This window comes from Hemitrygon akajei, chromosome 32, assembly GCF_048418815.1.
Source record: "Hemitrygon akajei chromosome 32, sHemAka1.3, whole genome shotgun sequence".
Taxonomy (NCBI): Eukaryota; Metazoa; Chordata; class Chondrichthyes; order Myliobatiformes; family Dasyatidae; genus Hemitrygon; species Hemitrygon akajei.
This window is the reverse complement of record NC_133155.1, coordinates 20,078,148-20,103,116: the sequence shown is the minus strand read 5'-3', so window position 1 is coordinate 20,103,116 and position 24,969 is coordinate 20,078,148. Positions and strand designations below refer to the sequence as shown.

At 41.0% G+C, this 24,969-nt stretch overlaps 1 protein-coding gene and 1 long non-coding RNA gene across 2 annotated transcripts in view; one reads left to right on the top strand and one right to left on the bottom strand.

The window, feature by feature from the left end:
- The window catches only part of LOC140719610 (uncharacterized), a 127,177-nt gene extending 111,635 nt beyond the window's left edge, over positions 1-15,542 (bottom strand). Inside the window, exons 1-2 of the long non-coding RNA XR_012096957.1 lie at positions 15,377-15,542; positions 14,001-14,126 (exon numbers count right to left, since the gene is read on the bottom strand). This is a non-coding gene — a long non-coding RNA (uncharacterized lncRNA). The remainder of the gene's footprint in view (positions 1-14,000; positions 14,127-15,376) is intronic.
- Positions 15,543-15,572: 30 nt separating this feature from the next.
- Positions 15,573-23,802, top strand: LOC140719608 (gap junction alpha-4 protein-like). The gene is made up of 2 exons (XM_073034318.1): positions 15,573-15,755; positions 20,418-23,802. Exon 2 carries the CDS (start codon positions 20,435-20,437, stop codon positions 21,488-21,490), a length of 1,056 nt encoding a protein of 351 aa, XP_072890419.1. The 5' UTR covers positions 15,573-15,755; positions 20,418-20,434; the 3' UTR covers positions 21,491-23,802.
- Positions 23,803-24,969: the final 1,167 nt, after the last annotated feature.

Below are 24,969 nucleotides of genomic sequence, written 5' to 3'. Positions count from 1 at the left end.
CCTGCCTAATGATATGCAGGGAGAGGGGGATAAATTGCTCCTCCCCAGCACATAGTCTTGTCTGTGCTTGTGTGCATGCATGTTTGTACGCCTGTGGTATTTAAATACTCTCCACTACCATAACTGGTGACAGGTACAATTTGGGTCAAGGTTGGCAAGGTGATGTTAATGTGGAAGAAGTTCAATGTGATCAATATAAGATCAGTGGGAATTGGCAGCCAAAGGTCTGCATGGATTCAATGGGCCAAAGGGCCTTTTTCCATGCTCCATGAACCTCCATCTCACACAGCTGCTCCATATCCGATCCCTCAGTGGGAGGGATAACCAAGGGTTGCTCTGGGTCAGGTGTCTGGTTTCAATAGGGGCAGGCTGGTTAAGGAGGTCTGGTGGAAGGGGTGGTAGGTGATCCCACAGGACGGGTGGAGAGAGAGAGAGCCAGGGGAAGAGTTGGCTATTGAGAGAGAGGCAAAGACAATGGCTTGTAGGAAACATTCAAGTTAACTGAGGAAGAAGTCTTTGGAACGGCTGCTCACCCACATTACCTGTGACAGCACGACAGTGAATGGGGCTGGTTAAAGCTTGTTTCAAATGGCTAAATTGAATTTCAGTGGGATTAATCTGGTTTTCGTGGGATATATCCGGTTTCAACGTGATAAGTCAGTTTTGGCCATAAGTATCCGGTTTTGACTGGATCAATCTGCTTTCAACCAGTTCAAACCAGTTTCGGTCAGTTCAAATAGTTTCAGTTGTAATCAACTGTATTCTTTCCTAGATGCTGCTTGGCTGCTGAGTTCCTCCAATATTTTTTGTGTCTGTTGGTTGGTTGGTTCAAACTGGTTTCAGCAGGGTCAAATTGGTTTGGGTTGTTTCAGATCAATTTTGGCCATTACAAACTGGTTTCAACTGGATAAATCTGGTTGCAACTGATTAGAACTATTTTCTGCTTGTCAAAGCTCATTTCAGTCAATGAGTGACAGGTTGTTCAGTAGATGGCATGGACTCACTGGGCCAAAGGACTTGTTTCCATGCCCCATGTATCTCCCTCTCCAACATCTGTTCCATGTCCAGCCCCCTCAGTGGGAGGGATAGCCATGGGCTATCCCAGGTTAGGGGTCTGGTTCCAGTGGGGACAGGCTCATTGAGAACACCTGCTCCATGTCCGACTCCTCCAGCGCAATCAATCTAGTTCCTGCTCAAAAAATCTGGTTTCTGCTGAATAAATCCAATTTCAGTTAAATAAATTTGATTTCAGCATGAAAAGTCTAGTTATGGCTCCAGCATCTGCGGATTTCCTCGTTACGGCTCAAATCTAGTTTCAGCTGGATAAATCTGGTTTCGTCCAGATCAATCTAGCCTTGACCTGTTCAAACTGGTTCAAACCAATTTCAGTCAACTCAAGTCAGTTTTGGCCAGTTCGAACCAGTTTCAGCCAGTGCAAATGTTTTGGCCAGTCCAAACTGGTTTTGACTGGTTAAATCCGGTTTCAACCGATTAAAACTGCTTTCTGCTTATTAAAGCTCAGTTTCAGTCAGTTAAAGGTGACTCTCAGCCCTCTTGACTTCAGCAACGTTGAGGTAAACAGGAGTGCATGTGCCATTCCCCTACCAGCAGTCAATGACCAGCTCTATGTGTGTACGTGGGATTTGCACATCCTTGTGGACTTGTTGGCATCCCCCAGCTGCTCCATTTCTCCCCCCACCATCAATATGCAGGGTGAGGAGCTTAATTACCCCTCCCCAACACAGAGTGAGTGTGTGTGTGTGTGTGTGTGTGTGTGTGTGTGTGTGTGTGTGTGTGTGTGTGTGTGTGTGTGTGTGTGTGGGGGGGGGGGGGGTGGAGTTTTTAAGTTCTTTCTGTAACTTCATACCTTTCCTTCAGGTGATCCCATTTCCTCCCACAGCCCGACAACGAATCAGCGGGTTAATTCACCATGACTGACTTCTTTGGTGGAAGGGGTAATCGAGGGCTGCACTGGGGCATGGGGCTTGTTTTAGTGGGGATAGTCTCACTGAGGAGGTCTGTTGAATGGAATGCTGGAGGGGGTGGTGAGAGATCCCACAGGAGGAGCGGAGAGACAGGGGGAAGAGGTTGGCTAATGGGGTAGAGGCCGGGACATTGGCTTCAAAGTTCAAAGTGCATTTATTGCTAAAGTACGTGTATGTCACCATATACAACCCTGAGATTCATTTTCTTGCGGGCATACTCAATAAATCCATAACCATAATAGAATCAATGAAGATCCACAGAAACGGGCCAGACAATCAGTGTGCAAAAGACAACAAGCTGCAAGTACAGAAAGAAAGAGAAAAGAAATGATTATAATAAATAAATGAAAAAATATTGAGAATATGAGATGAACCTGGTGGTGTCAGCCTTGTGACTCCTGCATCTTCTTCCTGATGACAGCAGCAAGAAGAGAGCATGGCCTAGAGAGGGCTTTACCCGTGATGGACTGGGCCATATCCACTAATTTTTGTATGATTTTCCTTTCAAGGGTATTGGTAGTTCCATACCAGGCTGCGATGCAGACGGTCACCAATGATCCATAGAACTTTTCAATGACATGCTGAATCTTTGCAAACTTCCAAGGAAGTAGAGGCGCTTCCGTGCTTCCTTTGTAACTGCACTTTTGTGTTGGTCCAGGACAGTTTTTCTGAAATGGTAACACCAAGGAATTTAAAGTTGCTTGCCCTCTCTGCCTCTGACAACCCTGATGAGGTCTGGCTTAGGGACCTCTGGTTTCCTCTTCCTAAGTAATCAGCTCCTTGGTCTTGCTGACTTTGAGTGAGAAGTTGTTGTTGAGGCACCACCCAGAAGATTTTCAATCTCCTTCCAATATGCTGATTCATTACAACCTGTGATTCAGCCCGTGGTAGTTAGAAATATTCTTGTCAGCTGAGGTAAATATCTTTGGACAGGCTGCTCACACAAACTGACATTGACATAGCAATGGAAGCCCAGTGAAAGAGGCCAGTTAAAGCTGGTGTTGACTGGATAAAACAGTTTCAGCTAAATAAATCTGGATTTGGCTGGATATGTCCAGTTTTGTCTGGCTAAATTTTGTTCTGACCCCATGTCCAATTTCAGCTCAATAAATGTTGCTCTAGCTGGTTCATATCAGATGTGTTGGTTCAAACCAGGGTCCAGCATTCCAAACCAGTTTCAGCCGGTTCAAACCAGTTTCAGCCGGTTCAAACCAATTTCAGCCAGTTCAAACCATTTTCCGACAGCACATTGGTTTTGGTAGGTTCAAATCAGTTTTGGCATATACAAACTGGTTTCAACTGGTTAAATCCAGTTTCAACTGATCAAAAATAATTTTCTGCTTGCTAAAGCTCATTTCAGTCAGCTAAAGTTGACTCTCAACGCTCTTGACCTCAGTAACCTTCAAAGTTCAAAGTAAAATTTATTATCAGAGTACAAACATTTCACTACATACAATCCTGAGATTCTTTTTGTGCAGACATACTTAGCAAATCTATAGAACACTAACTGTAAACATCAGGAACTGTTAACCATAAACAAACTGTGTGAATGCAGATATAAATAAATGGCATTGAATAACAAGCATGAAATAACAATATAAGTCCCTAAGTAAGTGTAGCTTTTGTTCAACAGTTTGATGGCTGAGGGGCAGCAACCATTCTTGAACCTGGTGGTGTGAGTCCTGAGGTAGCTGAACTTTCCACCTGATGGCAGCAGAGAGAAGAAGGCATGGCCTGGATGGTGATGATGGATGCTGCTTTTCTACAGTAACATTTCACAGTTGTGCTCAATGGTTGGGAGGGTTTTACCCGCAATGTATCGGGCTGAATCCACTAATTTTTGCAGGATTTTCCGCTCAAAGGCTCTGGTGGTCCCGTACCAGGACATAATGCAGCCAGTCAGCACATTTTCCATCGCAATTCTATAGAAGATTTTCATGGCATGGCAAACCTCTGCAGACTGCTGAGCAAGTAGAGGTGCTGTCGTGCTTTCTTCACAATAATATTTATATGATGGGTCCAGAGCAGGTCCTCTGACAAAGTGACATCCAGGATTTAAGGTCATTGACCCTCGCCACGTCTGATTCTCCAATGATTCTCATGAACCTCTTGTTTCCCTCTCCTAAAGTCTACAATCAGTTCCTTTGTCTTACTAACATTGCTTGAGAGGTTGTTATTACACCATTCAGCCAAGTTTTCAGTCTCCCTCCTGTATGTGGATTCATCACCCCCTTTGATATAGCCCACAACAGTGGTGTCATCAGCAAACTTGTATATGGTGCTGGAGCTGTACTTAGCCACAATCATATGTGTAAAGAAAGAAGAGCAGGGGGCTAAGTACACATCCCTGTGGTGCTCCTGTTCTGATGGAGATTATGGAGGAGATATTTTTGCCAATCTGAACTGTCTGGGGTTTACAAGTAAGGAAATCCAGGATCCAATTGCACATTTTCCATTGAGAGTAGGGGAGATTCAAACAAGAGGACATGAGTTGAGAGTTAAGGGGCAAAAATTTAGGGGTAACACGAGGGGGAACTTCTTTACTCAGAGAGTGGTAGCTGTGTGGAACGAGCTTCCAGTAGAAGTGGTAGAGGGTTACGGGGTAGTGTGGGTTTAGTACTTTTTTTTAAGGAATATGTGGGTCAGCACAACATCGAGGGCTGAAGGTCCTATACTGTGCTGTAGTATTATAGTGTCTAGTGTCTAGTGTCTAGATTGTGAAGGTATTAGTGATGATTGTTCAAGAATCACTAAATTCTGGACTGATTCCAGTGTGCTAGAAAATCGTTAATGTCTCTCCACACTTTAAGAAAGGAGAGAGACAGAAGTCAGAAATTATAGGCCAGTTAGCCTGAATTCGGGGGCTGGCCAAGATGTTTGAGTCCAATACTAAAGATGACATTTCAGTGTACTTGGAGCTACACAATAAAATAGGCCAAAGTCAGTATGGGTTCCTTAAGGAGAAATCCTGCCTGACAAATATGTTGGAATTCTTTGAGAAAATAACAGGCAGAATACACAAATGACAGTCAGTTGTAAACTTGGACTTTCGGAAGATCTTTGTCAAGGTACCGCTCGTGATGCTGCCAAACAAGATAAGAGTCCATGGTACTAAAGGAAAGATTCTAGCCTGCAAAGGGTGGGAGTAAAAGGGACCTTTCCTGGTTGGCTGCCAGTGACTAGTTGTGCCCTATAGGGGTCAGTGTTGGGGCTGCTATTTTTCATATTTTATGTTAATGATGTGAAGGACAGAATTGAAAGCTTTGTAGCCAAGATTGCGGATGACATAAGGGCATGTGGAGGGGCAGGTAGGTTGAAGAAGCAGGGAGTTTGCAGAAGGACTTGGACACATTAGAAAAATGGGCAAAACAGTGGCAAATGAAATATAGTGGAGGGAACTGTATGGTCGTGCACTTTGCAAGAAGGAATAAAGACATAAATTATATTCCTAATGGGGAGCAAGTTCGGAAGTACAAATGGAGTTGGGTGTCCTGGTGCAGGATTCCTTAAATGTTAACTTGTAAGTTGGGTCGGTAGTATAGAAGTCAAATGTAATGTTAGCATTCATTTTGAGAAGACTAGAATATAAAAGCAAAGATGTAATGCAAAGGCTTAATGGGACATTGATCAGACCATATTTGGAGTATTATGAGCAATTTCAGATCCCATATCTAAGAAAGAACGTGCAAACATTGGAAAAGGTACAGAGGGCGTTCACAAGAATAATCCTGGGAATAAAAGGATTAATGTTTGTGGAGCCTTTGATGGCTATAGGCCCCTGTACTCGCTGGATTATAGAAGAATCAGGGTGGATTCTCATTGAGGCCTACCAAATATTGAAAGGCCTAGATAGAGTGGATGTGCAGAGGATGTTTCCAATTGTAGAAGGTCTAGGAACAGGGGGAGCAGCCTCAGAATAGTTGGGCATCCCATTAGAACGGAGATGAAGAGGAATTTCTTTAGCCAGAAAGTAGTGAATCTGTGGAATTCATTGCTACAGATTGTTGTTGTGGCCAAGTCATTGGAGATATTTAAAGCAGAGGCTGATAGTTTCTTAATTAGTAACAGCATCATAGAAGGTTGGAGAACGGGGGAAGAGGGAAAATAAATCAGCCATGATCGAATCTCGGAGCAGACTTGATAGTCCAAATGGCCCTGTTCAAGTCAAGTCAAGTCAAGTCACTTTCGACCATAACTGCTATGTACAGTACATAGTACAAATGAGATCATGTTTTTCAGGACCATGGTGTTACATGACACAGTACAAAAACTAGACTGAACTACGTAAAAAACAACACACAGAGTAAAAAAATAACAACTACACTAGACTACAGACCTACCCAGGACTGCATAAAGTGCACAAAACAGTGCAGGCATTACAATAGATAATAAACAGGACAATAGGCAGTAAGGTGTCAGTCCAGGCTCTGGATATTGAGGAGTCTGATAGCTTGGGGGAAGAAACTGCTACATAGTCTGGTCGTGAGAGCCCGAATGCTTCGGTGCCTTTTCCCAGATGGCAGGAGGGAGAAGAGTTTGTATGAGGGGTGCGTGGGGTCCTTCATAATGCTGTTTGCTTTGCGGCTGCAGTGTGTAGTGTAAATGTCCATGATGGCGGGAAGAGAGACCCTGATGATCTTCTCAGCTGACCTCACTATCCGCTGCAGGTTCCTGTGATCCGAGATGGTGCGATTTCTGAACCAGGCAGTGATGCAGCTGCTCAGGGTGCTCTCAATACAACCCCTGTAGAATGTGGTGAGGATGGGAGGGTGGGAGATGGACTTTCCTCAGCCTTCGCAGAAAGTAGAGATGCTGCTGGGCTTTCTTTGCTATGGAGCTGGTGTTGAGGGACCAGGTGAGATTCTCCACCAGGTGAACACCAAGAAATTTGCTGCTCTTAACAATCTCTACCGAGGAGCCGTCGTTGTTCAGCGGTGAGTGGTCGCTCCGTGCCCTCCTGTAGTCAACAACCATCTCTTTTGTTCACATTCAGAGACAGGTTGTTGGCTCTGCACCAGCCCGTTAGCCATTGCACCTCCTCTCTGTATGCTGTTCTGCTCTGACAGCCTATTTTCTATTTGTAATTGCACTGGCTTCCCCTGCAGTAAGGTTGGTAAGAGCTAGGGAAGAGAAAAATGGTACTTATACACCACTGAGTTGATATTAACAAAAAAATCAAAAATTATTTCCACATTTCATTGGAGACCCTTGTGAAAGATTATTTATTCAGCTATTATTTCCCAAGGATGGGAAGCATGAATGTGTCCATAGAAAAAATGGGAAATGATTGGTGTGGTATTTAGAATGCACTAATCAGGTGGTCGAACACCATGAAGTTCAATCTGTATTGCAAATGCTGATATAGTTGCCAATCAATACCATTTGCATTGCCCTCTATTTGGCATAATAGAGGATTTCAGTTCATTGCCTAGCACAAGCACCCACCACTCCTGTATCTTTTTAACCTGTAAGATGGTGGTGAGGAGGCTGGTGGGTGGGGATGAAGGTTACTGAGGTTTGAAGGCTGTACATTGAAATGTGCCGGCTTCTTATCTCTCACTGTGCCGTGCCGTGAACCTTCTTCAACTCCCTTGTTCTGGTTGTCCATTGGTTGACCATGTTCAAAGCAAAATTTTACGTGGCAATAGGTAGGTGTGCAGAACTGAGGGTCTTTCATGTACAAGGCTAAGAATCCCTGAAAAAGACACCACAGGTAGATAAGGTGGTTAAGAGGGCTAAATTATAGAAGAGCAAGGAACTCATGGTACAGCTTTCCAAAATATTGGTTACACCACTGCTGGAGTACTGTTTGTATTCCTGGTCACCACTCCGTAGGAATGGTATGATTGCACTGTTAAACATAGGGAGGAGATTCACTAGTACATTGCCTGTGATGAAGTACTTCGGTTGCAAGAAGAATCAGTATGGGCTGGATTTATTTCCCTTGATCTGGAGGAGGCCTGAGGGAGAAACTGATTAAGGTATATAAAATTATGTGGGGCATGGAACAGGTAGAATGGAGAGAAACCTTCCCATTACAGAGGTGTCTAAACCAGAGCTGTGGATTCAAGTCAACGTGTATATGGCTCAGGGGGCATCTGAGCAAGAGTTTCTTTCTCACCAATAGGTTTGTTGGAATCTAGAATGCTCTGTCTGAGGGATTAGTGAAGGCAGCATCCCCTCAGGTAGAACATTCTAGATTCCTATGTTTAAAGATCTGGAAAGGCAGATTCTTTGATCACTGAAGCATGGTAAGCTGTGGGCCAAGCACTGGGAAACTGGATTAGTGTAGACAATATAACCAGATATCGACATTTGCCATTGTGTTGGTGGGCTGAAGGATGGCTCTTTGACTCTATGGTGTCTAGTCACATGAATTTTTTTAAATAGCCCATCTTCGGAGAGCATAAGTCAAAGTCAATGTAAAATTTATTATTGAAGTACATATATGTTACCACATACTATCTTGCAATTCATTTTCTTGAAGGCATTTACAGGAAAATAAAGAAATACAATAGTATATACAAAAGAACTATGCACAAAGACCGACAAACATTGCAAAAGAAGACAAGTATTGCAAATAAGCAAAATAAAACTGAGAACGTGAGTTGTAAAGATTCATTGAAAGTGAGTTTGTAGGTCATAGAATCAGTTCAGAGTTGTGGCGAGTGAGGTTATCACCCCATTTCAGAAACCTGATAGCTATAAGGTAATAACTTTTCCTGAACCAGGTGGTGTGTGACCGAAGGCTTCTCTACCTCCTGCTCAATGGTTGTAGTGAGAAGGGAGCATAAACCAGGTGGATGGGGTCCTTGATGATGATGGATGCTGCTTTCTTGTGGCAGTGCTCCATAAAAATGTGCTCAATGGTGGGGAGGGCTTTGCCTCTGAGTTTATGTTTACTGAAGAAGATCTCATCACTGGCATTCCCTCCCCAGCTTCGGTTACCCTGGTCAACTGAGTCGTCTGTTCCTCTATTATCTGTTACTTCCCAGGATGCTGAAATCTTCAGTCAAAATTGACTATGCATTTTCTTCTATTCACTGCCTCAGATCCTTGCTGTTCTTCTACATTAGTGGATGGACAAATTAGGTGTCAGAAAAAAAATCAAGAATCTTTGGAGCTAGGGTAAACTATCCTGTCCCTTCAATCTATTACAACCTTCATTTAATTTGTGCCATTTTCCTTCAGTCCTATACCTCTAGAATTTTGACTAAAAGTATATTAATTTCAGTTTTGAAGGTTTAAAACTAATCCGGCTTTCTTGGTCATTTAAGGCAACAAATTTCAATACCATTGGAAGGTATGTCTAAAAGCATTTCCTACTTCCACTCCTAAATAATTCAGTTCTTCAACATTAATGTCTATCTATCTAAGTCACTGAAGTAATTTTAACTATCTTGGGCAAGTCACAACTCAGCCTTCTGAACTATAGGGAGTTCTCAAGTTCGTCCCTCTGCAAACTACAAGGGAATCTGGAAAGTTTCCCTCCTTCAATGTGAGAAGTTGGTTCACTGCCCCTGTCTTGGGTGTAATGCTATCATGCAAGGCAATATCTATATCTTCTCCAAGGATTGCCGCCTTGTTGTGGTGTAGAATTCCTGAGATCCCGAGAGTGATGCCGTCTGGACTTTAGCCATCTGGCACTCACTCCTGGTAGGGCCACCCTTAGGAAAAAGGTCAAGGGGTCGATAACACATCGCAACGACAGTGAAAGGGGAGAAAGCTGCAGCAGTGAGAAGTTCCCAGACTTCTTGCCTTCTGTGCCACTGGACCCTGACCCGGATCTCTCAAGGACCGTGTGGTGGGTGCCCATGCATTAGCCTCCTCACGTTAAACAAAGTCATGCACAGGTGTTCTCTGTTAAGGGAATCCACCCTAACATCCCAGATTAAATCCCGTGGTGATCCACTTTCTCCTGCACACACCACACCGGTATACATTGATCCTGGATCAGCCTCTACATCCACCTGAAGACCCACTAACAGACAACAACTTAGGAGAACCTCGTACATGACGCGACTGATCACAGTCCTATTAACTGTGTATAGAGTATATTACTATCTTTATGCTTACGACTTCAGTATGGGTGTGAATACTCTGTGTTCTCACGTAACTGAGAGTGGATCAGTGAGCCGCCAGTCCTCAGATGCACTACGCTTTATATCTTCCTGTCAGTTGCAATTATGCTGAAGCAGTGCCAACAAGATCTGACGAAGGACAAGTAGATACAAATGATCATTTAAGACTGTTTATTATCTATTTCAAATAGATGCACAGAATCAGAACAGCCTGTCAAATTAAAACTTAGCACCAGGATGCATTATAAAAAAAAGTCTGTTATAGTGACATGAAACCATGAGCAGGCCACGGAAGGGTTTCCACACTGCAGCCTTAAGATAGACTCTACCTTCCCAATCATCAGTCTAAATAATAACCAACTGCTGCCTGTCTGTACAGCAATTCAAACAGGAAAAAACAGCAAAGCTAACGAACAATCACGCAATAAACCTTTGATGTTCTAAAGCGCGGCAGCAGACAGAAGATCCAGCTCTTGACTTTAGAAAACCGTAGCTGTTTTGAGACGTGCCGGTGGAAAAATGTAGAGCATGGAGCCGATGGCGGTAGGCTGTGGCACTCTAAGAAATCCGGTCCTTGTACATTTGCTACAGTTCTCTCCAGCTAACACAAGAGTTCAGCATTCTGTGATGCAGTTGCTAGAGCCTTACGGCTTCAGCAGAGCAGACTCAATCCTCACTTCTGCTGCAGTCGAAGAGGTTTTCATATTCTCCCTCTGTTCCTCTGGGAGCTCCAGTTTCCTCCCAATCTCAAAGGTGCATACATCAGGATGTTCTTTATCAATTACAGCTCAGCATTCAATACCATCATCCCCTCAAAACTGATCAATAAGCTCCAAGACCTAGGCCTCAATGCCTCCTTGTGCAATTGCATCCTCAATTTCCTCATTGCAGACCCCTGACGGTTCAGATTGGCAACAAGATCTCCTCCAGGATCTCCATCAGCACAGGTGAACCACAAGGCTGTGTGCTTAGCCCCCTGCTCTACTCGCTCTACACTTACGATTGCGTGGCTAAGCACAGCTCCAATGCCTTATTCGAGTTTGCTGATGACACCGCTGTCGTCGGCCAAATCAAAGGTGGTGATGATTCAGAATATAGGAAGGAGATAGAAAATATGGCTGATAACTACAACCTCTCACTGAATGATGGTGAGGAGCTGATTATAGACTTCAGGAGAAGGAAACCAGAGGTCCATGAGCCAGTCCTCAGAGGATCGGTGGTGGAGAGAGTTAGTAACTTTTAATTCCTAGGTGTTATTACTTCAGAGGATTTGTCCTGGGCCCAGCACTTAAGTGCATTTACGAAGAAAGCACAGCAGTTCCTCTACTTCCTTAGGAGTTTGTGGAGATTTGGCATGACATCTAAAACCTTGACAAACTTCTATAGATGTGTAGTGGAAAATATAATAAGAGGCTGCATCACAGCCTGGTACAGAAACACCAATTCCCTTCAATCAAAAATCCTACAAGAAGTAGTGGATACGGCCCACTCCATCATGGGTAATGCTCTCCCAACCACTGAGCACATCTACATGAAAAACTGTTGCAGGAAAGCAACACCCATCACCTGGGACCCTCACCAACCAGGACATGCTCTCTTCTTGCTGCTGCCGTCAGGAAAAATGTACAAGAGTTTCAGGATTCACACCACCAGGTTCAGGAACAGTTACTACCCCTCAATCATCAGGCTCTTGAACCAAAGGGGATAACTTTACTCAACTTCACCTGCCCACCACTGAAATGTTCCCACAACTAATGGGTCCACTTTCAAGGCTCTTCATCTCATGTTCTGGATATTTATTGCTTATTGGTTTATTATTATTATTCCTTCTTATTGTATTTGTTGTCTTCTGCACTCTGGTTGAATGCCCAAGTTGAGTGGTCTTTCATTGATTCTGTTATGGTTATTTTTCTATAGATTTACTGAGTATGCCCACAAGAAAATGAATCTCAGAGTTGTATATGGAGACATAGAAGTACTTCGATAATAAAACTTACTTTGAACATTGAACTCTGAAGCTTGGGTGGGAGGGAAACCAGAACATGCAGAGGGAAAACAAGCATTCACAAGGCATGGAACCATGGAAACTCCACACAGACAGCCCAAGACACCAAGTTCAAACTGAGGACACTGAGAGCTGAGAGAAAATAGTTCTACTGATGATGCCCTGTTAAGCGTATTAACGGGAACCAATCAATGTTTAAAGTGAATGATCTGAAAAAGCAATTTCAGCAATGCATGGAATCCTACTGAGGTAAAATATTTTTCTGTTGGTAGTTTAAGTGTGGCATAGAATTTCTGCCAGCTAACAATGGGTAGCAGAAATTGACTGGCCCAGAGAAAATAAGGAAAATTTGGAATGCAATTTACAACAAATGAATATCTTATCTCCATGATCTTTCCACTGGCTTTCAAACAAGGCAGGAAGCAAGAACTGCCCATTAAAATGGCTACACCCCAAATGAATTCTTCAACAGGGTGAGTTTCCACTGGTTACACCTAGTTGCAGCCTTCAAGGAGGCACTTAAAATTGAATTAATTTATCAAACCACAAACACATTTTTAAAGATTTTGCACTTTAAACATAATTAGTGGACAGAACAGCCAAGTGCACACTTGGTGACTTTTCAACAGTGCAGTACTTTTCAGCCATTTTCAGTCATCAGAAGATAGCAGACTCACCGGTTCCAGTTAAGACCCTTATTTTAGGTGCCCCGCTCATTTTTAGCAGGACTGATGAAGCTGCATCCGGTTGCTACACTTAAATACATCATGGATTTTGTGATTGCAAGACAACAAAATGAATAATGTTCCATCATGCTGCATGGTTTGTGAAAGGTTTTGAGCTTGTGATTATGAAGGTACATTTGGCTGGAAATTAAAATTATCACTGCAGGAGATCAACCACTTTAAGAGAAATTGCCATCCAGTCGGAAGATTATGGCCAATATCATCCTACACAAGCGCTGTATAAGGAGATATTACAACAGAGATATTTTCTAATGGAGCATTTCTAAGAAAGAAAGGTGTAGAGATGCAGATAGAGAGAGGAGAAAAAACAAGAGTTAAAGAGAGGTGGATTGGTGGGTAAATTTAGGAAGGGGTTTTGAGTTTTATTATAGCCATCAGATAAACCAGAGTGCTAATAATAGGGTTCTGTGGAACTTTATAAACAAAAGACTGAATATCCATCCTCAAGTGCGTGAGTTCAGAATAATTGACAAAGCATGCAATATCTACATTTGTAATTAATTGTGAACAAGGCAGTGACAGGAATTAACTCAGCAAAGACAGTTGAGTCTAGATAATAACTTATCCTCGAAAACACTCCTTGAATGTTTAATAGCTTAGTGTATCCGGTATCACGGAATTGTCTATGAATAACTACATCTGTCTAAAAAACCACAGGATACTTTGGGGGCTTTAAACTGAGTTCTGCAGCAGCAATCCACAATCAATTATTCTTGGGAATATGACCACTCATACTGCTGGTATTTTTTAAAGATTTTCCATCTACATCTGTTCCCACAACTTCACTCATACCATCAAAATCTCAGGCTATTTTAAGTCCAGAAATAGGCTGCTATTTTTGTGCCTGCAGTACAGTGTTGTGTTTCTATACATTTAAGCAACATTGAAACTTCAGGGAGGTGGACTCAATATGATATGGGAACCTATTAATCTGAAAAAAAAATTAATATCTATAAGTGTTGAAGACTGCATCCTTATGAATATTCAGTTTTCTTGACATGGGATGCAATGAACTCTTCATGAAAAAATGTACATTTTCGTGTATATATATAATAAAATTGAGAAAGCCAAGGAAGGCAAAGAAGTACTTGAAACATATTCCAAAAGCTCAAGAATTGTATCTACTGCAGAAATTATATCTCCTATTCAACAGAAATTTCTCTGGTGCACTTAGTAAACCTACCTTTTGTTTTCGAGTTCTCAGGAACAAATCTTCCTTCATTCAATATCATGGATTAAACTGAGACTTCAGAAAGCTGTTCTGTATGTGAAATGGCCTTCCCCTTTCCAGCTTTTAGGTTTTGTAACTCTAAAACAGACACAAACACACACACACACACATACACACACATATAATATATATATATACATACATATTAATATATATATACATACACACACACGCAGGATACAATATAATATAATATTGTTTTACTTTCATTCCTGACTGTAACTCAATTGTGTCTCTGGCTGTTGTTTACATTGATACAGTGATTTCAACTGCTCCATTAACTGTGAGCTGTGCTTCAGTTAGGAGTCAACATTGAATGCTTTCTTGTAAAATTCCACAAACTAAATGATCTCTCAGTGCATCATTAAGCTCATAACAGAAATGACAATGCTCAGACAATCTCCTCAATTCAGCCATGTAAGCTGAAAAGGAATCACTTTCCTTTTGATTCTGCTTATGAAACCTGAAGTGTTCTGCATTCAACAATGGTTTTTGTTCAAAATGCTCCTGCATTACTTTCATGATATCAGCAAAGCTCACCCTGGCTGGTTTGGTTAGAGCAGTCAAACTTCTAAGCAAACTATATGTGTTTCCACCCAATGCACTCAGCAAAACTGGTACTCACTTTTCGTTGGCAATTTACTTCAAACTGTTACTCAATTCACTCAGTATACATTAACCAGTTATCTCTTGTGCAATCAAATGTGTCTATCTTTCCGATATCACCAGTGTCTCATTTTTAAAAAATTTATTATTATTATCATCTGATACTCATTGTTCATGAACCTGTGAATATCTGCCTTTTTTAACTCAAATTTCTTGCTACACTTCTGAAGAAGAAAAAAAACATGCTGCATTTTTTTTAAACTCAAATAATTCTCTCTCCCATTTATGCAATGACAGACCTAGGCAAGAATGGCTAGGACCCAAGTGCTGGAGTATTCGAGACTAGAAGACACGATCCAAGATTGAAATGAGGACAGGGTTCTAAACTAGACATAAGATGAGAATCCATAGTAGAACTGATGATTGATCCTCTTTAAATATTAAAATCTTGGTGCCAAAACATGGACGGGCCTGCTAATGGAGCCATGGCAGCTATCCATATTCGAGAGTTAGAGCATCTAAGCCCTGGAGCTGGTGGGGTCCAGTGGGTATATAGGTAGTTAGTCATCTCAGGTTCATTTTGAAACTTCCTCGTTGCCACTATTATGTATTGTAACTCCAAAAACTAATTGAAATAAAATCACAGGAGCCTGGTACACTTGTGCGCACACCTCATTTTTCCTTTAAGTGAAGCACACATTTATGGTGTGATGCAGACTGACCTGCTGATTATGAGACTTATACTAGCAGATGCCTTCTTTTGCTGTTGTGTCATCTAGCTGGAATACTGGAACTGCAGTCCTGAGAAAAGTAGACAGCAATGTTGTTAATAGAGGTCATTTCCTTCCTGTCGTTGGGAGCAGTCAGCTTTGCCAGACTATACGACCGTACTGAACTACATGTCCCTCCTAACACAGTATTAATTTTGATCCAGCAGTACACATCAGCGATGACGCTGAGGAGTTTCCCTTTAAATACTTCAACTCTGAAGAACTTTGTTAGTGGAGCATTTCATCTCTGAAGGACGAGTGTCAGGTTACAGAGTTTCACACGCGTGTGTGTGTGTTTCTCTCTGTCTCTCTCTCTCAAAATTTACTGTTGGTAAGTCATTTAATTCCCCTCCCTAGAAAATTAGTGAGAGATGGCATGTTCAACAAAAGAGAGCACTTATAGTTTAATTAAGAGGAGAATTCTCAAAAGGAGAAAGATGATATCGTATATATTCACAGAATTTAAGTTTCAATTAATTTCTTTCTTTTCAATGCCGGTTTTCCATTGTACAGCAAATATTTAAAGGGCGAATGCCATGATAGTTATTTATATCTATGCGACAGGAAGAGATAAAATAGAAACTCCATGGCTGTACTTTCTCAGTTGTTTTGCATGTTGAGGTGTTTTTGCAGATTATTTGCTGTCACTGAAATTGTTAGGCTTTTATTTTAGTTTCTGTGATTCAATGTAAGAAACTGGTGCTCCTAGCGCCTCAGACCAGTGCGAGAGTCTCAAGGTGTCTCAGATGTGTCTGTACTTGCTAGCTTCCTTGATGAACTGACACTTCTTTTTTTTGTGTTTGTGTACTTTAGATTAACAAAAACTTCTGGGCTGTAACAAGAGAGTGACAGATACTTGTTAAATATTTTGAGCATAAGTTCGTAGGAAGTTAGCGGGACTTGCTGAAAGTTTCTGAGAAATGGTTTACAGGGACAGATGGGATTCCCTGAGAGATGATGGTTTCTGTCAGAAAGATTTCTTTCTCAGCAAAGGATAACGCAGATCTTGTGCCTGTGCCTTGTGACAATTACCAACAGTAAGAGACAGGGAAACCAATAGATTATAATTAACGGATATTGCAACAGTCCAACTGCAGATATGATCAGTTAGTATCTTATCGACTGTTACAGCAAAGTAAATGTCATATATTGAATTTCTTTATTCATCCATGTATCCTGCTGTGAAGACTTCCCATCTCTGCAAGTAATAATATTTGACATATTATAGTTGCCTTTTTTTTCTTGCTGAAAGCAACTCCATTTACACAGGTATATGAAGGCATTAACTTTTCAGCTCTGAACTGGGGTATTAGAGGGGGACCTGAGTTGATATGGATCCAGCTCAGCAGCGTTTGTATTGAAAGTCACGAATCAATCTCCAGCCATTCCATAAAGTCAGCTCATTCACTTGGAGATCCAGCCATCACACATGATGGAATATCTGAGTAGTTGTGGAGTAGAGGGGGTTACTGAGAATCATCAATTGTTAAGGAACCGTTAGCATCTCATAGATCTTCACACATCTTGTGAGAAAATGGCATAGTTCCAAGATTAGGTCTTGGAATTCAACAGCAGAAGATCCATCCGTAGGAAGATGTTAGAGGAAAAACTCACTCAGGAGTAAATCTCCTAGTTTCAATGAGGCTTTTATGAAGCAGACTCTTTTCACCTGGAACACCATTCAAGCACATTGTTATGTTAGAGTTATCCTCAAGCCTTCATGTCTCAACAGTTCAGGGTTTCCACCAGGCAAGCTATACAGTTCGTATTGCAATGTTATTGTGCCATGGGATACATCACATTGGCATCTCTGACCGTCTTTTTATCATCACGCCTGATGAACCCTTCCTCTGTAACCTTCTGTAAACAACAGTTCAGTACCTAACAGTAGTAGAAGAGCCAGACTCAGACACAAGAACTGTGGTTATCCTATCAATTATATGCTTTCAAAGATGCTCTCTGGTTCAGAAATATGTGGATAAATTAGATAAGTTGTTCCCTTTAGATAAAATGAACCAGAAGAGGAAATTGGACTGAAGTGTTTGAAAAGTTAAATTGCTTTGAGGGAATAAATAAGAAGCAATTGATGTTGGTGATTACAATTACTGGGTTTATCTAAATACAAAAGGAATCAAAGATAATATGAAGAAAATTTTTTAAAATCTTCCATGTTGCTAAGATCTGCAGTTAACTACCTGAAAATGTGTGGAATTGAATTCAGAAATATCTTTCTAATGAGAATTGTAAAGGTGACTGACTTGGAAAGAACAGCGGGGCTTTGGGGAAAGACCAGGTATCTGGATTATACCTGGATCTGGATTCCAAGAACTGACAAAATCATAGTAAGCTGCCTGGCCTTCTTCTCTATGTCACACTCTGTAATTTTACAATGACATCCAAATTCAATTGCAGTGCTGTCAGATCACCTGCTTGTCAATTATACAGTTACACTGTTTATAATCAGGAAGATTTGGAACTTCAGTGCATTACCTCCTCCTCAGAAAAAAATATACTAATGCTTTACAGATCCTCAGAAATGGCATCCAGTTGACTGAAAAGAGCCCCAGGAGATGGAGATAGTTAGGGAATGGAGTAGACCCTTGGCATAAAAATTTCACTGCGCTGCCTGCAAGGAGTTTGTACCTTCTCCATGTGACCACGTGGGTTTCCTCTGGGTGCTCCAGTTTTCTCCCACATACTGGTTGAAAGGTTAATTGATCATTGTAAATTGTCCAGTGATTAGGCTAGGGTTAAACTAGGGGATTGCTGGGTGACACGGCTCGAAGGGCTGGAAGGGCCTAATGCACGCTGTATCTCAAGAAATAAATACATAAATAAAATTGTGGGAAATACAAAGAAAGGCAGCAGAGACTAAAGTGTGATTCAAGTGCAGGTGACCAGCGTATTTTTCTCCAATTATTCATGATATCTTTTTAAGTTCCGCTTAAAATAAATTCAAAGATCGGTACCACAATGTTTGATTCATATTTAATAGCACAACGGAGGTAATCAAATTTCATCGCCTAACCTATCATTTTTCAAGAGGTAAAACAAGCAGTTATTTTTTATTCCCATAACCAAGTGGTGCTCATTGGATTTGGCTATCTTGCCATGAGAAAAGCTTGCAAATCGGAATGGTGCACACAGGAGTCACTACCCTGAAGCCATTACAAAATGAGCCCCTCTTGGTTGTTTGGCTGTACATGCCATCTCAGTGCATTCGATTTAAAGGCTGTAACTAAGTATATAATTACATCAGAGCTACAACTAGTATGGCTAATCCAGTAACTGCTGCAATTTGATTTTCTCATTGGGATGTTATAAGACATAGGAGCAGAATTAGGCCATTCAGCACATTAAGTCTGCTCCGCCATTCCATCAAGGCTGATCCCAGATCCCACTCAACCCCAAGATGTCATGTCTGTACAAAGTTTACCGGGGTCTCATTTGACCTGTAGACTCCCTGATGTCATATCTTTTTCTTCTTGATGCAAAACTGAAATAAAAATGTGAACCATCAATATTAAAAGTGACAAATAATCTGAATTCATGCACAATAAAGTATTTTAACAGTAATTATCATTCACATGAATGACCTGCAGAATGTGAAAGCTTTTGATGATTCATTGACAAAGTCTTGATTTCTAGATAATAAATTTTGTAGAAGTCATAGAAACTCCCAAGGTCACAGGGTCAGGCAGCACGGCAAAAGATCTTTTGTCCAAGCTAATTCCATTGAAACAGTCAGGCACCAATTTACATTCATTTCATGTTATTCTTCCCAAATTCCACCACCCACCTACAGAGTTGGGGTAATTTACAGCGGCAAATTAACCTACCAACCCACACATCTTTGGAAATGGGATGGAACTGGAGCACCCAGAGGAAATTGTATAGTCACAGAGAGGACGTGAAAACTCCCTGCAGACAGCACCAGAAGTCAGGTTCAATCCGGGTCACCGGAGATGTGAGGACCAAATTCAATCCTGACCTCTGTTCTGTCTGCGTAGGGTTACTGATGCCAGATTATTGTGTAGATCAATGATTCAATATTGTAAGAGTATTACATTCTTTTAGCTGACCCCATAAAAAAACTGAGAAGGAATCCATGAACCTGAAATTCTCCTCCTAAGATCTCCTAAATTAGAAATCTTCTAATGAGCTATATTTAAAAATATACGGACGGTCCTGCAGCAAGGAGCAGAATCCCTCGTTGTACATGTCATACACTGTACTTGAAATTAATTCTACATCAGTGTAGAGTCACCAAAATTATAGAACTGAAATTGTTACCTCAGAAGGATGCTTAATGTTATCTTGGTTTGCATTCTTCCAAATTTGGCAGGTTAAGAGGCAATCCAGTCAAAATCAGAACTCAATGGCTTTGAAGCGAAATCAAGATGAGTAGTGGAAATCTAAAACTCTAGCCTACAAGTATTTTAGGAACTGAATCATTTAAAAAATTTTTGACCATTGTTCTTGATGCAAAGGCAATAACAGTTTTGAACTAAACGGGCACAAGGCTTTCTTTGTCAAATTTATTGCAGCTGGACTGCTCCAGAGTTTCAAATGAAATAATATAATCTACACTTGTACTCTAGATTTGGTAACCAGTAACCAAATGCTTTTACGGTCTCGGTGGCAAAATGGAACATTCGATGAAATGAAAGCTTAGTTAGCACATTAAGTCAGTGTCCCTGCTTTACAATAAAACATTAAAATTTACCCCTGTGAGTTATAGAGTTATAGAGACCTAAACCACAGAAATAAACCCTTCAGTCCACTAAATCATGGGTCATAATAGAATATATAGGTACCAACCAAGAGGTACTTACATATTCTAATCCCATTTACCAGCATGTTCTGGTAGTTAAACCTAATGTTAAAACATTAGTAGTAACAAGCAAATCGTACTCGAAACCCAGCAAACTTCTGGTCTGAAAGTCTGAAATGTCATTGTACCAGCAAAGAATAACTGTCTTTTGATTAACAGACAGGAAACCTGAGAAGATGGGAGACTGGAGCTTCTTGGAAAAACTCCTCGATGAAGTACAGGAACATTCAACTGTGATCGGCAAAATCTGGCTCACCGTTCTCTTCATCTTTCGGATTCTCATTCTGGGCACGGCTGCAGAGTACGTCTGGGGCGATGAGCAGTCAGATTTTAATTGCAACACAGCGCAGCCAGGCTGTGAGAATGTCTGCTATGACAAGGCTTTTCCAATCTCTCACGTCCGCTACTGGGTGTTGCAGATCCTCTTTGTGTCAACGCCGACACTTATCTACCTAGGCCATGTGTTGCACATATCACGGAAAGAGGAGAAGCTCAAGCAGAAAGAAGAAGCACTGCGGTCCCAGCCAAGCAAAGACAGCCAAACTGACCTCATTGTCAAAGAGATCGAAAGAAAGAAGCAGAAGTACGGTATCGACGAGTCAGGAAAAATCAAAATTAAAGGAGCACTAATGTGCACCTACACATTAAGTATTGTCTCCAAAATGATATTTGAACTGAGTTTTTGCTTTGGGCAGTGGTACTTATATGGCTTCGTAATGCCTGCAATTTATGTCTGTGTTCGACAACCCTGCCCACATAAAGTGGATTGTTTCATCTCTCGTCCTACAGAGAAGTCCATTTTCATTTTGTTTATGTTTGCAGTATCAGTGATGTCACTCCTGCTAAACCTTCTGGAAATACTCCAGCTCATTGGCAAGTGTATTATCAGAAATGTTCAGACCAACTCCTATAAACAGATCTACCTAAAACCTTCCGACTTCCCAGGGGGTGCCTATATGGAAAAGGAATCAATGCCTGTGGACTACATGTACACAGCTGTAGAAGGGAATCATGGGCACTACCAGAGCTGCAATAAGTCCTCCTCTGAGCAGAACTGGACAAACTACACTACAGAACAAAGACTGGCAGACCAGAAGTTCAATAGCATGCCATATAACCTCTTGAGGAAGATCCCTGACAAAGCAGACCAAACCACAATTCAAACACCCAGGCCCGTTAGTCCGGCCAGCAGCCAAAGCAGTAGGAGACGGCAAGATGATGTCACAATCTGATTTGAGCTGAACGCTAATTATAGCGTGATTAATATTTCAGAATGGTGGTGTTTTGTGCAGTCTTTTTAGAAGGTTTTCAGTCATCTAGGGGCAAAAATGTGTAAGAAAGCCTGCATCTAATGTGATCTAATGTACGGAATCATTTAAGTGCAGTGTTATGATGATATGACCGCGCTAAATTGAAGATAAGCATGTGTTTTTTAACTAGAACACTGAACGAAGTTATCACTATACTTTGTAATTTATTTCCCACTTACTGTACCTAGGAGAAGTTCTAAGGAGAAGCAGTGTTCTGGGACTAATTGCGAGAGCAATGATTTTTGATCACTCTGAGTTATCCAGCCCATCCTTTGGGTTTTATTTAATTATATTTGGAACGAATAGCATTCCTGTAACATATGCCAGCAATCCTAAAGAAAGATTTGGTCAAGGAACAGTGACGGTTTATTTATTTTTTTTCCGCTCTTTGGCACTCATTTTGGAAATATTTTTCTCATCCTTCTGCTTGGGTACCTCTGTTGTGACATTTCCCAATTGAGATTCTAGAGTGTGTGAGGCACAACTGTTGACAAGCCTTTGTTAACGCTGTTTTGAAACCAACTACTGGAAGGCTTACAAGAATACATTAAGGTGAGTTGCTCCTCAAGCTCAATTTGATATCAACTTTCTCCTTCGCATTTTGACACTCTTAAAGGATCAACAAGTAAGTGTACTTCAGTCAAATCTGGGAATACCTTAGCATCCAACTAACAATAATCATGCAACAATAAACAACATAATGACATAAATACACCAAACCTGGTACGAATAGATTTATTTATTAGCTCTGATAAACCAAAAAATATCCCATTGTTAGCAACAGATTATGACAGGTGGTCTCACACACATTCTGTCAAGTGACAGGCAAAATTCTATCTAATGACTGTAAGTGAGTGCATCTTCTAATTCCTCACATTCCTAATTGAGGAAATCTGCAATATAACTAAAATCTAAATGGAATCGGCAATGAATATCGCAATGAATATTTTCTCTATGGCATGCATTAGAAACTTTGAGGAATTGTGTAAGCTTTTGGAACATGTACTTAACACTTCTTTAAAGTCATGCAATGAATGCGTTCGAGCTCTCCACAATCACACATTTTTTTTTGGCGTTTATGGGAGATCCATGCCCCAGCAGGCTCCAAACTTGTGCAAGCTTATGAGGAGAATTGATGATCAAGAAGCCATTCTGCTGAAAGCATTTTTTTATTACTGATTGGATTCATTGTATAGTGTAGTAATTGATTAATTTGTAGTAAGGAGAGATATCTTAAAGTAGTGTACATACAATTTATTTGTTGTGATCTTTACACTCTCAATAAGTAGTAAATGAGTTGTACTGAGGAAAAAAAATAGAAGGTAATGACTTCATTTAAAAGAAACTGGGACTTTGGTGAAAAAAATGGATTTATAAACTAATTCAAAATACAACAACAAACTTTCTCTTGTCTCAGATATTCAAACCCTCTGCCTCAGTCATGTGTGTTATTCATCATTTATGAGCATGCTTACTGTTCATAAGCCCTCAACTTTTGTCTTTCCCTCAATTCCAAACGCGTTTACTTACTGCTTTGTGCAATGTGCCGTTGAAATCAAATTCTTCATTTTTTAAATCATAATGTGCAGTTAATTTATCGTTTCTCAAACTGGATATGTACTGTAACATTGGTCATCCATGGGCATTTCTGTAAGTACCTGAAGATTTAAAATTTCATAACATAAAAGCTGTGATCCTAAATAATACTCAACAGGACTGAGAGGGGAAATGTTAGCACTGCAGCCCATTTTAAAGGAAAATTATTAATTTTATTTACAGACTCGTTCATTGTCTAGTTTGTATTAAGGCCTAAGGTGGGGCCTACAATCAAAATGCATTACAAAATACAACATAAACAGCACATTTCCAGCATTTTTTCCTGTCAGCTAACAACACCATAATCAGCAAAAGAACGAGAACAAAACTGACAGAGATACAAGATTTGAGCTTAAGTGTGAAACCTGGTTTGTTGATTGTGTCTTGCACAAATCATCTGGAGATGAAAATGGCAGTGGGTGCCATTTGACTTTCATGATCTGAGTTGATACCTCTCAATTAAGATTTTTACTTCAAACTCTGGGCACAATTGCAGCCATTTCACTAAACTGTGGAAAGTAGGGACATGATTTGATTACATTCTGCATTAGTTAATATGTTTTGTATTATCTGATAATGTTAAATTCTCAATGTCTTTTGAACTGCTGATCAAAATAAAACTTAAGAAACAAGACAAACCATGTTATTTTGTGGAATCTATTTTATTATCTCATGCAACCAATACTTTAAACACCTCTTTTCCCAGCTGGCCTGCTAATTGGCAACCAGTTCCTTCAGAAGAGTGTCTGAGATTGCCAGTGTCAGTGGTGCTCTCGACTGTTAATATATTAACCCCTCCGACATAGAAGCTTTCATTCAGAGAAACACCAAAAGAACGAAGTTGTTTCTTTCACTGACTGCAAGGATCACACATGAAATGAGTTAATTACAGTCTCAGATTAGCTTCTGAAATAATTATTTATTTACTTATTGAGCGCTGCGCCACCCAGCAACCCCGAATAACCATGATATAGTCCTAACCTAATTATGGATCAGATTAAAATGACCAATTAACTTACCAGGTACACCTTTGAACTGTGGGGAGAAACCACAGCACCCAGGGAAAACCCATGCATTCCACGGGGAGGATGTAAACTCCTTACAGAGGACACTGAGATTGAACTCAGAACTCCAAAGCCCCAAGATGAAATAGCGTCGCGCTAACCGCTACACTACAGTGGCACCCCGTGTGACTCTTCTAGTTAAACTTTAATGTTATTTGCCAACATCTAGCTGATTTGCTTAGATAGCATTCTTGCATGGACAATAGGACCATAAGGCATAGGTGGTTTGCTGGCTTTGCGGCTCGTTGGGCTGGAAGGGCTTGTTTTGTGCCGTATCTCTAAACAAAATAAATCATAGGCCATTTGGTCCATTGACTCTGCTCTCCATCATGACTGATTTATTATCAACCCAGTCTCCTGCCTTCCGCCCATAACTTCAGAAACCCTTATTAATCAAGAACCTGTCAAACTCCACTTTAAATATACCCAATAATTTAGCTTCCACAGCCGTCCGTGGTAATGAATTCCACATATTCACCACCTTTTGGCTGAGGAAATTCCTCCACAACTCTGCTCAAACATCCTCTCCACATCCACTCTATCTAGACCTAGCAATATTCAAAAAGTTTCAATGAGAGTCCCTCCTCATTCTTCTAAACTCCTGGACCACAGGCCCAGAGCCATCAAACACTCCTCATATAGGATTCATTCCTGGAATCTTACTCCTGAACCTCCTCTGGACCCTCTCCATTGCTAACACATCTTTTCTTATAAAAGGGGCTGAAAGTGACTCACAATGCA